Source organism: Carcharhinus amblyrhynchos, chromosome 23, assembly GCF_965287045.1.
Source record: "Carcharhinus amblyrhynchos chromosome 23, sCarAmb.v2.hapA, whole genome shotgun sequence".
Lineage (NCBI taxonomy): Eukaryota > Metazoa > Chordata > Chondrichthyes > Carcharhiniformes > Carcharhinidae > Carcharhinus > Carcharhinus amblyrhynchos.
In genome coordinates this window covers 42,632,382-42,645,934 of record NC_137346.1, presented here as the reverse complement: position 1 = coordinate 42,645,934, position 13,553 = coordinate 42,632,382, and the positions used below count along the sequence as shown (strand labels likewise).

Below are 13,553 nucleotides of genomic sequence, written 5' to 3'. Positions count from 1 at the left end.
ATATTGCATTCAACGATCAGCCAAATGAATAGCAGAGCAGGCTCGAACGGCGGAATGGCCTACTCCTGCTTCTAGTTTCTAAAGCGGTTTAGAAGAGTTACTGAACTAGACAGCGTAATAGAGCTGAACTAACACATCTGTAAGGACAGTTAATAACAAAGATTAATGTTGGTGTCTAGCCATATATAGTAATTCACATAATTTGTTTTGCCATCAAATTATTCCGTATCCCATTGCTAAGTCAGCTGTAGTCACAATTATGTGGTTTGCTCCATATCCTCAAGGAACCTCTCGTACCCATTCATTATTTAAAATACTCAGATTAGAGAACGACAACTATTTAAATTCCAAGGAACAGAAGTCAAGTTGATGTAATCTGTCCACTCAGTTTAATTATACAGGCCCCATAATTTTGGTGAATCTACACCATGACTCATATCACAGAATCCCCACAGTGCAAAAGGAGGTCGTTCAGCCCACCAAGTCCGCACCAACAACAATCCCATCCAGGCCCTATTCCTATAATCCCACACATTCACCCTGCTAATCCCTCTGACACTAGGGTCAATTTAACACGGCCAATCAACCTAACCCGCACATCTTTGGACTGTGGGAGGAAACCGGAGCACCCAGAGGAAACCCACACATGCACGGGAAGAACATGTAGACTCCACACTCCAAGGCCAGAACTGAACCTGGGTTTCTGGAACTGTGAGGCAGCAGTGCTAACCACTGTGCCACAATGCTGCTATACTCCTCCAAGCAGTGCCCAAGACCAAAAACAGATGGGATCTGTACAACTGAAGCATTACTTCAGCAATTTTATATTGCAGCCCCCCCCCCACCCCCTTGAGTTAAACACCCACATTTCATGAGCCATTTTTGATACCTATTATATCTGCCCATTAGTTTTAAGTGACTTTTGTACCAAGACATTCAAAACTCTCCAACATGAAGAGCGTGTTTTGATTGTTTTACTTGGATTCCAGACAGACAACAGTATTTTTGCCCACTCCATCTGTCGAATCCCTTCTAACCTACTGAGCCTCTTGGTGCTGTCAGTGAACTTGGGCATACACTCCCTATTTCTCTGTCCACATTGCTGACATCAATGGGGAAAAGCAGAAGTCATAGTACATTGCACTGGGAACACCAGTGGTCTCACCTCACTAGAGAATGTTCCTATTATCCTAATCTGCTCCCCATATACAATCAAAAAAATATAAATCCCAACAAATTTATAAGTTCTTAAGATATAGGAGCAGAATTTGGCCCCTTGAGCCTGCTTTGCCATTTGATCATGGCTAATATGCTCCTCATCCTCACTTTCTTGCCTTCTCCCCATAACCCTCCAATCCATTACCAATTAAACTTCTGTCTACCGCCTCAAATTTACTCACTGTCCCAGCATCCACCGCACTTTGGGTGGCAAATTCTAGATTCACAACTCTTTGGGAGAAATAGTTTCTCCTCAACTCTGTTTTAAATTTGCTACGTCTTATCCTAAGACTATGACCTCTTGTCCTAGAATGCCCCACTAGCCGAACCATCTGCTCCATGTCTACACAATGGCACAGTCGTTAGCATTGCTGCTTCACAGTGCCAGGGACCCAGGTTTGATTCCCGGCTTGGGTCAGTGCATGCAGTTTGCACATTCTCTGCGTCTGCGTGGATTTCCTCCGGTACTCCGGATTCCTTCCACAGTCCAAAGAGGTGCAGCTCAGGTGTATTGGCCCTGCTAAATTTTTTCTCGGTGTACCCAAACAGGCACTGGAGTGTGGCGATTAGGAAATTTTCATAGTAACTTCGGTAGTGTGAATGTAAGCCTACCGTGACTAATAAATAAACTTCATCTCTTGACCAATTACCAGCCCACGTCATGTGGTCACTTCTAAATTTGTTAGCTTTTTTGTTGAGAATCTCATGGGGAACATCTTGATGTTGGTAAAGGCAGTGTCTTTGGACGGTCCCTTTTCCACTAAGCTCACTCCCTCCACATAAAATTTAAACAAACCAGTCAAGAGGTGACCTATCCATCACAATTCCAGTCTGATTCTCTGAGCAGCTTTTCAAAATGATGTGGAGATGCCGGCGTTGGACTGGGGTAAACACAGTAAGAAGTCTGACAACACCAGGTTTAAGTCCAACCAATTTATTTGATAGTAAACTCTCAGGCTTTCGAGGTTTACCTCTCCGTCAGGTGACGTCTTCGAAAGCCGTTCATTTACAAATTTGAGTTACTCCGTGGCTTTAAAGAAACACATTTAACTGATATCACCTGAAACCTCACCTCAGACAGGATGTCCGCAATCGTATTCTTTGGCAGATTGGAGAGATATTGCTTAAACTGACTGATTTTCTGCAGCAGTTGAATTGACTGTAGTAGTACAGCTGGCTCCTAGTAACAAAATTTTGAAACATTTCAATTTTTTTGAATTAAATTCAAATGTCCAACATATCATTAGAATCCCAAAATCCAAGAAGCCCCAGCCATTTATCACATATCTGTTTCTTTAAAAACGGCCACCTGAAAATAAGAATTTCGCGGGCATATGTCTAATAAATGGAAACAGTGGAGTAAGTCATCCATTACGATGAGCGCTTGTAAATACACTGAATAAACAGGAGACTGCATTGTGATACATCAACTTGTATAATGTTTGAAATGATACTTGAAACTTGTACATCAGATGTGCTAAGTGTAATTTTACAAGATGGAAATTTTAAATTCAGACAGGCCACAACTGGTGTCACTGCATACATACAAGTGTGCAAGAGAGGTCACATAGTGAAAGTAAGGATGGGAGGGAGTATTGATCATCAGGAAACACATGACAAAAACCTGACCCAAGGGGCAGCTAGCAAAAGGGAGGGTAGACAGGCAAACTGTGTGCAGTAGTAACTAGCTTAAAAAAAGGTGCTTGGTGATTTTGAGAGAGAAATAGCCCTGAATGGTGGAGTGACAGAAAGCGGCTGGGCAAATAATTGATGGCCCGGCTGTGGTAATTTAGAATGGCGAAGTGACAGTGGGCAGAATGATTCCATACTATTTCTATTCTTATCGCTTCTTCGCTCTCCTTTTGGCTTCCATCTAAAACCAATGCCTTCTGTCATGGTAGACTTGTTCACTTACGCCATGCGAGCCCTTCATGTAACTGGATAGAGAACTCCACAAGTACTCAATAACAACTTGCAATAACTTTAATATGGAAGAAAGCTCCAAAAGGCTTCAAGGGATGTAGAATGAAAATCTGGATAAGAGGTTGTGAGCAGTGACCTTTCATCACAGTTGTGTGTTTTGTGAAAGGAGAATTAAGGAGGTGAAGGCATTTAGGGGTTCCAGGACTAGTTATGATTTTTAATGCTACATTATTGAGACCAAATACTTCAAATGGAGTTGTGATCCAAGACAACTATCCTACGCTGTACAGAATAAAGCATGTTAACTTGATCCAAATCAAAATCCAGTCAAAGGATTAACAACATCAACAAAAATGTTTACAGAATTTGAGAAATTACAGACTTTGAAACCATACCATTGGGAACCAATGATTTTAAACCCTTTTGACTGAGTAATCAGCTATCTGCCAACCCCACTGAGATGACTGATTCTATAATTATATAATAATATCTTGTTGCTTTGATTAGTAACCGTTTACATGACATACAAGGCCTGAGATTACACTAGAATATTACTGGGCCAATACTTCACGTAGCAAAAGGAGAGTTTTCCAGAATTTCACTGCATAACTTCTGAGAGCACCGACATAAAATTCCCTCACTCCCACAGCAAAATGACTAAAATAGTAGGGCCCAGAATATGTTGCTGCTTTCTTAAACATGCACCACTTCCATTTTAATTTTAATATCCAGGATTGGCACAAGAAATGCAGTGTTAAATGGATTTCTAATTCATGCATGCACATGTTATTCATCCATTTTTCAGAGGAATATAGAAACTTACCTTTACCAGTCGTCCTGACTGTGAAAGTGCCAAGACACCAAATAGGTTTCCAAATGCAGCATTCCGGATTAATTGCTGCAAAGACAAATACATTGAGTTATCCAAATGTTGCACCATCCAGGTTTTCTAAGACACATTTCCTCACTCTTCCTGTGCCTGACTTGTGCTACTCAAGGGTGGGTAACATTCAAGGAAGCCTGCTACACAATGTTTCTGCTCAGAAGTTTCAGACTTCCTCCAGTACCTGTCACATGGTTGGCGTGTGGACACAAATCAGCATTTTATCACGTCTGGAGTCCAACTTAATTTGTCTGGAATGCCTCAAGAACTTAATGAAAACACCATCGGCTATTATACTAGTCATTGAAGTAGAAACACTTTGGTCCCAAGCATTCCAGACTAGAGGTTACAATGGTATAACAATAGGCTACCAAGTCTCTGATTTATCTCAAGTTTGTGACGTGTTTTAGGAAATTTTCAAAAAAACCCAATCAAAATAAACTCGTACAGTTCTTTATATCATCTCCTGGGCATAAGTACAAAACAATTCCAATCGACTGCAATACCACCAAATATTTTGGGATTAGTTTGTCATTCCAAGATCCTGCTCGTGATTCACCAGCCAGAAGGGCAGATAGGCAACGTGTCATCACTAATCACTCCACTGGGAGAACTGCTCAACACAAGGGCAGAGAATTGAATACAACTCAACATCCAACTTCATCGTATCAAAGCACTTCCAATATACTCCAAAGCCCAATTAGAATGAGGCAAATCTCCTCCTTGTAATTAATGCCAGGAAGAACGATACCGGGGCTTTTGGTTTCTGCTACAAACTCAGATCCCCAGCTACTGACTCCATTCCTCTTCCTGGCAACCGCTGAGATTTAGCCAGTCTAGTTGCAACCGTGGTGTCACATCTGACCTAATATTCATGCCATTAATAAAATTGCTTATTGCCACCTGCATAACATCATCTAATTTTGTCCTTTGAATATTTAAATACATGCCTGGCTGTTATTACATTCTACTTTCTAAATTTGATGCCATCCAAAACTCACCTTCCTGTCTTAACTCACAAGTCCTTTACATCATCACCCTGTGTTCACTGACTCATTAGCACTGCTGCCTCACAGCACCAGGAACCCAGGTTCAATTCTGGTCTTGGGTGACTGCCTGTATGGGGTTTCCATGGTCTTCACATGTCTGTGTGAGTTTCCCCCCACATGCCAAAGATATGCAGCTTAGGTGAACTGGCCATGCAAAATTGTTCCTTAGTGTCCCAAGATGTATAGGTTAGAGGGTGTTCGTGAGGTCAATATGTGGGGTTACAGCCATTAGGCATAGATAAGAAGCTCAGCTGAATAGTCGGTGCAGATTCGATGAGCCAAACGGCCTCCTTCTGCACTTGACTGTAAAATTCACACCCATTTTCAAATCAGTTCCCAGCCTTGCCCTCTTCCCATCTCTGCAGTCTCCTATATTCTTGGAGATATCTGTACTCCTAATTCTGGTTTCTTGTGCATTCCCAGTTACAACTGTTCCACCATTGATGGCCGTGCCAAAACACCAAAGTGCTAGAAAATCTCAGCAGGTCTGACAACATCTGTGGAGAGAGAATAACATTTCGAGTCTGGATGACTCTTCATCAGAGCTGGTTGCTTTGCTTTCAGTTGTCTAGGCCCCAAGCCGTGGAATTCCCTCGCTACATCTCTCCACCTCAGTTCTTCTTTTAAGACGCTCCTTAAAACCTACCTCTTTGACCAAGCTTCATCTCTCCTTATGTGGTTTGATGTCATCATTTGTTTTATAATGCTTCTGAGAAGAATTTTGGGTCATTTCATTACATTGAAGGTACAACGTGCTATGGCGTGTTCCTGTCCATGGGGAACTCCAAAGAAACTTCCATGGGGAATTCTGAAGAAACTTTTCTACCAAGTGTAGTGAGAATGTGGAAACCACAACCACAAGGAGCAGTGGAGTGAATAGGACAGATGCCTTTAAGGCAAAGCTGGAAAGTGTTTGAGGGATGTAGATAGTTTAACCTCAACTAACGGGTAGATTAAAATGAAGGAAGATGGAAGGAAACTCAAGTTGAACATAAACACCAGTAGGGGCTGCGTGGGCCATATATCCTATATATTCCAACACTTAAGCTGTTAATTGTTCTTAGATCAAGCAAATCGTGGCCAGTTCCCATCCTTGAATCATAATACTTTTAAAACTAATCCCTCCAGCTAGTCCCAAAATCCTTACCATTATTTTACACTAAATGCTAACAGACTCACTAAACAACGCACACATTTGAAGTCACTCCTTGCTCTTCCCTCAGCTGGTCTTACCTGTTGTCGCTACCTCTCAGGCCAAGTAACATCAGGAGTCCAATATTAACCACTCACCTTCTTTGTTTGGGTCACATCAAACTTCATTGCCAACTGGTCCATGATTGTCTGTAGAGGGATGTCCTCATTGTGCTGCAGGAGCTGTCAGAAAAGAAATGAGCGAAACGTCTCAACTGGTGGAGATCTGCATGATGATTCAAAGCAGAAGAACACACATGGAAAGCAACTGGCATTTAGATCACTGATTCTGAAAACTCATTCCGATATACGGCACCGAATCACATTCCATTGCGACTCCAAGTGCATCCACTGACTAAATCTGCCACTCCAACCAGAAAAATGGCAATTCAAATGCCAACCTGGCCTTTTACGTCATCCAGATCTCCGGACAAGTCCCGTGAATGATCTTAGACCAACATTTTTAACTCTGGTCGTTATTCAATGACCCTCAAGGAGTATTTATACAAGGCTTTTTCTGCGTGAAACTGTCCACAAGCATTTCACAGCAGTCTTAGCAAAATATCTAAACCAAGAAGGAGGCAATGTGAGGACAGGTGAACAAAGGTTTGTTCAAAGAGGCAGGTATTAAGGAGCACTTAAAAAGGAAGAGAGGTGAAGAGGTCGACAGGTTACGAGCTCAGAAGCTAGGTAGTGGAAAACACAGCCACTAATGCCAGAGTGATTAAAATTGGAGATCTGCAAGGGGCCAGAATTAAGAAGAAAGGAGGACTCAAAGGGATGCAGGTTTAAAAGAGATGGCAGAGACAGGGAGGGGGTTAGGTGGTGGAGGGAACTGAAAATAAAGGCGAGAATTTAAATTTGAGGCCTATCCAGATTGGGAGTCAATGTAAGCACAGGGGTGATGGTTGATCAGGATTTGATTCCAGTCAGGATAGGGGCAGCTGAGCTTTGAATAAGTTCAAGCCAATGGAAGGTGGGAAGCCAAACTGGAGAGCAGTGGAATAATTAAGCCCAGAAGAAACAAAGGCATGGGTGATAACCTGAGGCAGGCATGGAGTCATGGAACATTTGAAAAGCAGAAGAGGTTCTTAATGAAGAAGTCCAGGTTCGATGGATTGACTGTGCTAAAATTAGTGTCCCGAGGTGTCTCAGTTAGGTGGATTAGTCATGGTAGATGTGTGGGGTTATGGGGATAGCTATTTTTGTAGCTGTACTGGAACAACTTCAGCAAAGGACATGGTTTTTTTCTGGAGCACAGGTCTTCAAGACTACTGCCAAGATGTTGTCAGGGTCTAGCATCCAGTGCTTTCAGTCATTTCTTGACATCACGTGGAGTGAATCAAAAAGACTGGCATCTATCCAGGTGGGAACAGGACGGCTCTGGGCACCAAGTGAGGAACAGGCTCAGTTAATAGCCTGGTGCAGCTCACCATCAAAGCGCATAGCAGAATAATAGCCAAATGCAACACTGGTATCAGAAGATTCAGGGTCCCAATGGACTTTAAACCAGCAAAGGGATTATTACTTTCAGGATCAAATACCAGCAGAAGAAAGTAGTTAGCAATATAAAACACATACACTTGGATTCAGAGACCAGAGGCCACGGTGACCCACAATAGTCAGGAATGGTAGCAGAATGGGTAGCAGTGCTGTCTCAAAGTGCCAGGGATCCAGGTTTGATTCCACCATTGAGTGACTGTGTGGAGTCACATTTTCCCATGTGTTTTCTCCGGGTGCTCCAGTTTCTTCCCACAGTCTAAAGATGTGCAGGTTAGGTTGATTGGCCATGTTAAATTGCTCCTTAGTGTCCCAAGATGTGTAGGTAACATGGATTAGTCATGATAAGTGTGCTGACTGGAATGCTTTCAGAGTCGCTGCTGACTCCAAATGACCTCCTTCTGCACTGCTATAATAAATTAGTTTGTTGCCCAATATGAAACATAAAAAGCTGCTCTGCAGACTGCTGCCCGGGGACCCAGGCTGCAGACTGCTGCCCGGGGACCCAGGCTGCAAACTGTCAAACCCACACAACCTAACCCAGTGTAAATCACTGCCTTTAGCAAAAGGACAAAGACAAAAATCGCCATCACATTTATGGATGACCAGGATGATAACCCTAACAATCACTAAAAGAGAAAATGCTGAAAAACCTCAGCTGTCTGGCAGCATCTGTAAGGAGAGAAGAGCTGACGTTGAGTCCAGATGATCCTTTGTTGAAAGTGAAAAGCATAGAAAGTGGAAAATATTTATACTGTCAGCGGGGTATAAAATTGAGAAAAAGGGTTAAAGATGAAGCAAAAACGAAGGGGTCAAGGTGAGGTTTTAACCCCAACAATTATGTCCTTTCGGCCTATAGCAACGACAAAAACACTAACTAAAGCTTTGGCTAAATGTGGCAGGGGACCAATGAGATTGAATAAATATTTCACAGTCAACAAACCTCTGAGTGACTGATGGAGGCTGGGCATCTCAACCAGTATAAAAGGGGCAAGTCAAAGGGAACACTCTAAAGTTGTGCGCTGTGAATGAACCACTAATGCCCGGTAACATCTGTTTTCCTGGATTGATGTGTTTGGGGATGGAAAGATTTTGGAGGGAAATGGGTTTAAAAGACAACTAAGTCAAAGAGGAACCTCATGGGGAACTTGGTGCTTTGTCCCCATTGACGTAGACAGGGGCATGCCGTCCACTATGCTTCCTGAAGTTGGTGACTATCTCCTTCGTTTTGCTGACATTGAGGGAGACATTATTGTCATTGTACCAGCTCACCAGATTCTCTTATCTCCTTCCCGTACCGTGTCTCACATTGTTTGAGATCCGAGCCATTACACTGGTGTCATTAGCAAGCTTGAAAATCACATTGGAAGGGAATTTGGCCATACAGTCATAGGTGCATAAGGAGTATAGTAAGGAGCTAAGGACACAACTATTCGGACTTTGAAACTCCAGGTCCAGAATTCAACGAAGCAACCAATGGTATCTTCTGCCTGCTGGTTGGAAACTTCCGATTATGCTGTTTTGCTAGTTAAATTTCAAATAAATGCAGTTACTGACCTGTGCCAAGGCCAAGCTGAAGCCTGGACGAGCTGATTCACGGGTTGCTGCTAGACCATCAGTCAGTCGCTTGATTGTATATTGCAGCTCATCATCCTGGAAACAAAGTCAACGGTTACTAGATATTACTGTTGTGACGTGAGAACCTGATGTACCTTCCCATGCATTCAGCAACAATCATAAGTGGCAGGAGGGGTTCAGCAGTAGTGCAAGGGAACATATAACCCAGAGGATGACAGTCAGACAGACAATTAATTGGTTAGGTAGGGATACTGGGTGAGGGGGTCGGCCAGCGGACGGACGCTGGGTGGTGGCATCAGGTGGGTGGATTGGGAAGAGGGGATTTCAGGCATCTTGTATTTCAAGTGCAACAGGGGAAAAATCACAGTGGTCCTGGAGTGCTAGAACCACTTCCGAACTAACACCTCTATATGCTCACCAGGAAACAGACTGCCACTCAAGAACTCCAGCCCCCACTGCTCGTCCCACATAGCCTTAGCTCCTCACCCTATGCACCAACTTCTGCAACACTGCCTTTCAACCTAGTTTGCCCTCAGATGTCTCACATGCTCCCGTTCAGCCCTCTCCATTCCCAAAACTCATCACTCTACATCCCCAACACCAGCCCAAAAACGGCTGTCTTTCTCTCCCCGCCCTACACACAGCCCTCTCTGTCCGCCACCTACCACTCCAAATGCCGTAACACCCTCCCCTCCTCTCTTCCCTCATCACCTCTCTCCCCTCCTCATCTCTCTCCTCCCCTCCACAACCCCCTTCCCTCTCCTCCCCTGCCCCCTCTCATCCCTTCCCTCTCTTCCCCTGCCCCACTCTGCCCCCTCACCCCTCCCACCGCACCGTGTCCCCCCTCCCCCCTCCCACCGCACCGTGTCCCCCATGCCCCCTCACCCCTCCCACCGCACCGTGTCCCCCATGCCCCCTCACCCCTCCCACCGCACCGTGTCCCCCATCCCCCCTCCCACCGCACCGTGTCCCCCATCCCCCCTCACCCCTCCCACCGCACCGTGTCCCCCATCCCCCCTCACACCGCACCGTGTCCCCCCTCCCCCTCACCCCTCCCACCGCACCGTGTCCCCCCCGCCCCCTCACCCCTCCCACCGCACCGTGTCCCCCCTGCCCCCTCACCCCTCCCACCGCACCGTGTCCCCCCTGCCCCCTCACCTCTCCCACCGCACCGTGTCCCCCCTGCCCCCTCACCCCTCCCACCGCACCGTGTCCCCCCTGCCCCCTGCCCCTCCTCTCCCACCGCACCGTGTCCCCCCTGCCCCTCCTCTCCCACCGCACCGTGTCCCCCCGCCCCCTCGTCCCAACCCGCCTCCTCATGCCGCCACCCCCTCACCGTGTCCCCCTCATCTTGGCCCATTCCCCCACACCGCGTTCCCCCCCCATCTTGGCCCATTCCCCCACACCGCGTTCCCCCTCCATCTTGGCCCATTCCCCCACACCGTGTCTCCGCGGCCCCCCACCGTGTCCCGTGCCTCCGCGGCCCCCCACCGTGTCCCGTGCCACCGCGGCCCCCCACCGTGTCCCGTGCCACCGCGGCCCCCCACCGTGTCCCGTGCCACCGCGGCCCCCCACCGTGTCCCGTGCCACCGCGGCCCCCCACCGTGTCCCGTGCCACCGCGTCCCCCCACCGTGTCCCGTGCCACCGCGGCCCCCCACCGTGTCCCGTGCCACCGCGGCCCCCCACCGTGTCCCGTGCCACCGCGTCCCCCCACCGTGTCCCGTGCCACCGCGTCCCCCCACCGTGTCCCGTGCCACCGCGTCCCCCCACCGTGTCCCGTGCCACCGCGTCCCCCCACCGTGTCCCGTGCCACCGCGTCCCCCCACCGTGTCCCGTGCCACCGCGTCCCCCCACCGTGTCCCGTGCCACCGCGTCCCCCCACCGTGTCCCGTGCCACCGCGTCCCCCCACCGTGTCCCGTGCCACCGCGTCCCCCCACCGTGTCCCGTGCCACCGCGTGCCCCCACCGTGTCCCGTGCCACCGCGTCCCCCCACCGTGTCCAGTGCCACCGCGTCCCCCCACCGTGTCCCATTCCCCCCCTCAACCGTGTCCCATTCCCCTCCCCAACCGTGTCCCATTCCCCTCCCCAACCGTGTCCCATTCCCCTCCCCAACCGTGTCCCATTCCCCCCCCAACCGTGTCCCATTCTCCACCCCCACCGTGTCCCCCCATCTTGGCCCATCCCACCCCCCCCCCCACCACCACCGTGTCCCCCCATCTTGGCCCATCCCACCCCCACACCGTGTCCCCCCATCTTGGCCCATTCCCCCCCCCACCGTGTCCCCCCATCTTGGCCCATTCCCCCCCCCGCCCCCACACCGTGTCCCCCCATCTTCGCCCATTCCCCCCCCCACCCCCACACCGTGTCCCCCCATCTTGGCCCATTCCCCCCCCCAGCCCCACACCGTGTCCCCCCATCTTGGCCCATTCCCCCCCCCACCCCCACACCGTGTCCCCCCATCTTGGCCCATTCCCCGCCCCACCCCCACACCGTGTCCCCCCATCTTGGCCCATTCCCCCCCCACCCCCACACCGTGTCCCCCCATCTTGGCCCATTCCCCCACCCTCCCTCGCCCTCACCCTCACCCGGCAGTCTGGTCTCTTCAGATACTCCAACAGGCCCTTGATCGCCTGAAGCCGCACATGCTGCTCTGGTTTGGCGATATCCCAAAAGAAGTCCAGGAACTGGCGGTTCTGCAGCAGGAGGGGTGCGTTAGAATGCGGGCCCTTCTTACTGCTGGAGAAGGTGGCAGTGGCCCCGGTGCCGCCTTCAGAGCTCTCTGCCCTCTTAGGGCTGCTCTCCGGGCTCCCAGTCTCCTCAGAGTCGGACTCCATCCCGTTCTCCACCTCACTCGTTACGGCCATGCTGTCTCTCCGGGTCCTGACGCTGGGGGCTTCCGCCTGCCTCCTGTTTAATGTGCTGACTGTTTCTTGCGATGGCCGGTGACCCATGAACCAAAGGCCGTTTATTTTCAGAGTATGTGCTGGAACAGGGAGGTGCTTGGCGGAGAATGCGGTGCAGCAGGCGTTGGGATTGAGAGTGAGGGAGCGGGCAGTGTGCGGGGCAGCCCCGGTTGCCATGGTTCCGGGGTCCTGGCGGCTGCCGCCAGTCTGGAGCCGGGGCCATGGCGGATTTTGACAGTTATGAGGAGCGGCAGCAGCAATACAGCAGCTTCGGGGGAGGCCGGGGGTAGGTAGCGGGGCCCGGGCCTGCACACTGCAGCGGAGAGGCACAGGGAGGGAGCCGGCACACAAACCCCTCACCCCAACCCCCGCTCCCCGGGCTCGGCACTCCTCCCGTCACATCTCCTCATCCCGCCCCTTCCCCTAACATATCACCGCCCTCTGCTCCATCTCCCTAATCCCTATCTCATCCCCTCCCCCACCCCCGTCTTACCCCCACCCCCACCCCCACCCCCACCCCCGTCTTACCCCCACCCCCACCCCCACCCCCGTCTTACCCCCACCCCCACCCCCACCCCCGTCTTACCCCCACCCCCACCCCCACCCCCGTCTTACCCCCACCCCCACCCCCACCCCCGTCTTACCCCCACCCCCACCCCCACCCCCCCGTCTTACCCCCACCCCCACCCCCCCGTCTTACCCCCACCCCCCCCCCACCCCCCCGTCTCAGCCCCACCCCCACCCCCCCGTCTCAGCCCCACCCCCACCCCCCCGTCTCAGCCCCACCCCCACCCCCCCGTCTCAGCCCCACCCCCACCCCCCCGTCTCACCCCCACCCCCACCCCCCCGTCTCACCCCCACCCCCCCGTCTCACCCCCACCCCCACCCCCCCGTCCCACCCCCACCCCCCCGTCTCACCCCCACCCCCACCCCCCCGTCTCACCCCCACCCCCACCCCCCCGTCTCACCCCCACCCCCACCCCCCCGTCTCACCCCCACCCCCCCGTCTCACCCCCACCCCCACCCCGCGTCTCAGCCCCACCCCCACCCCCGTCTCAGCCCCACCCCCACCCCCGGCTCAGCCCCACCCCCACCCCCGGCTCAGCCCCACCCCCACCCCCGGCTCACCCCCACCCCCGGCTCACCCCCACCCCCACCCCCGGCTCACCCCCACCCCCACCCCCGGCCTTACCCCCACCCCCCGCCTTACCCCCACCCCCATGCCAACATTACCCCCTCCCTTACTCAATTGTATCCCCTCCCCTATCTTATCCCTCATATCCCATACCCTTTCTTATCACCACCC

The 13,553-nt window shown here is 50.7% G+C and overlaps 2 protein-coding genes across 2 annotated transcripts in view; one reads left to right on the top strand and one right to left on the bottom strand.

The window, feature by feature from the left end:
• Nucleotides 1-12,439, bottom strand: part of mybbp1a (MYB binding protein (P160) 1a) — a 77,167-nt gene extending 64,728 nt beyond the window's left edge. Inside the window, exons 1-5 of the mRNA XM_080210951.1 lie at nt 11,930-12,439; nt 9,322-9,417; nt 6,364-6,447; nt 3,965-4,039; nt 2,291-2,398 (exon numbers count right to left, since the gene is read on the bottom strand). Coding sequence (XP_080067077.1) covers nt 2,291-2,398; nt 3,965-4,039; nt 6,364-6,447; nt 9,322-9,417; nt 11,930-12,424 — 858 coding nt within the window. The 5' untranslated portion in view covers nt 12,425-12,439. The remainder of the gene's footprint in view (nt 1-2,290; nt 2,399-3,964; nt 4,040-6,363; nt 6,448-9,321; nt 9,418-11,929) is intronic.
• Nucleotides 12,379-13,553, top strand: part of eif4h (eukaryotic translation initiation factor 4h) — a 56,083-nt gene continuing 54,908 nt past the window's right edge. The window contains exon 1 of the mRNA XM_080210952.1: nt 12,379-12,533. Within this exon, the coding sequence (XP_080067078.1) occupies nt 12,469-12,533 (65 nt within the window). The 5' untranslated portion in view covers nt 12,379-12,468. The remainder of the gene's footprint in view (nt 12,534-13,553) is intronic.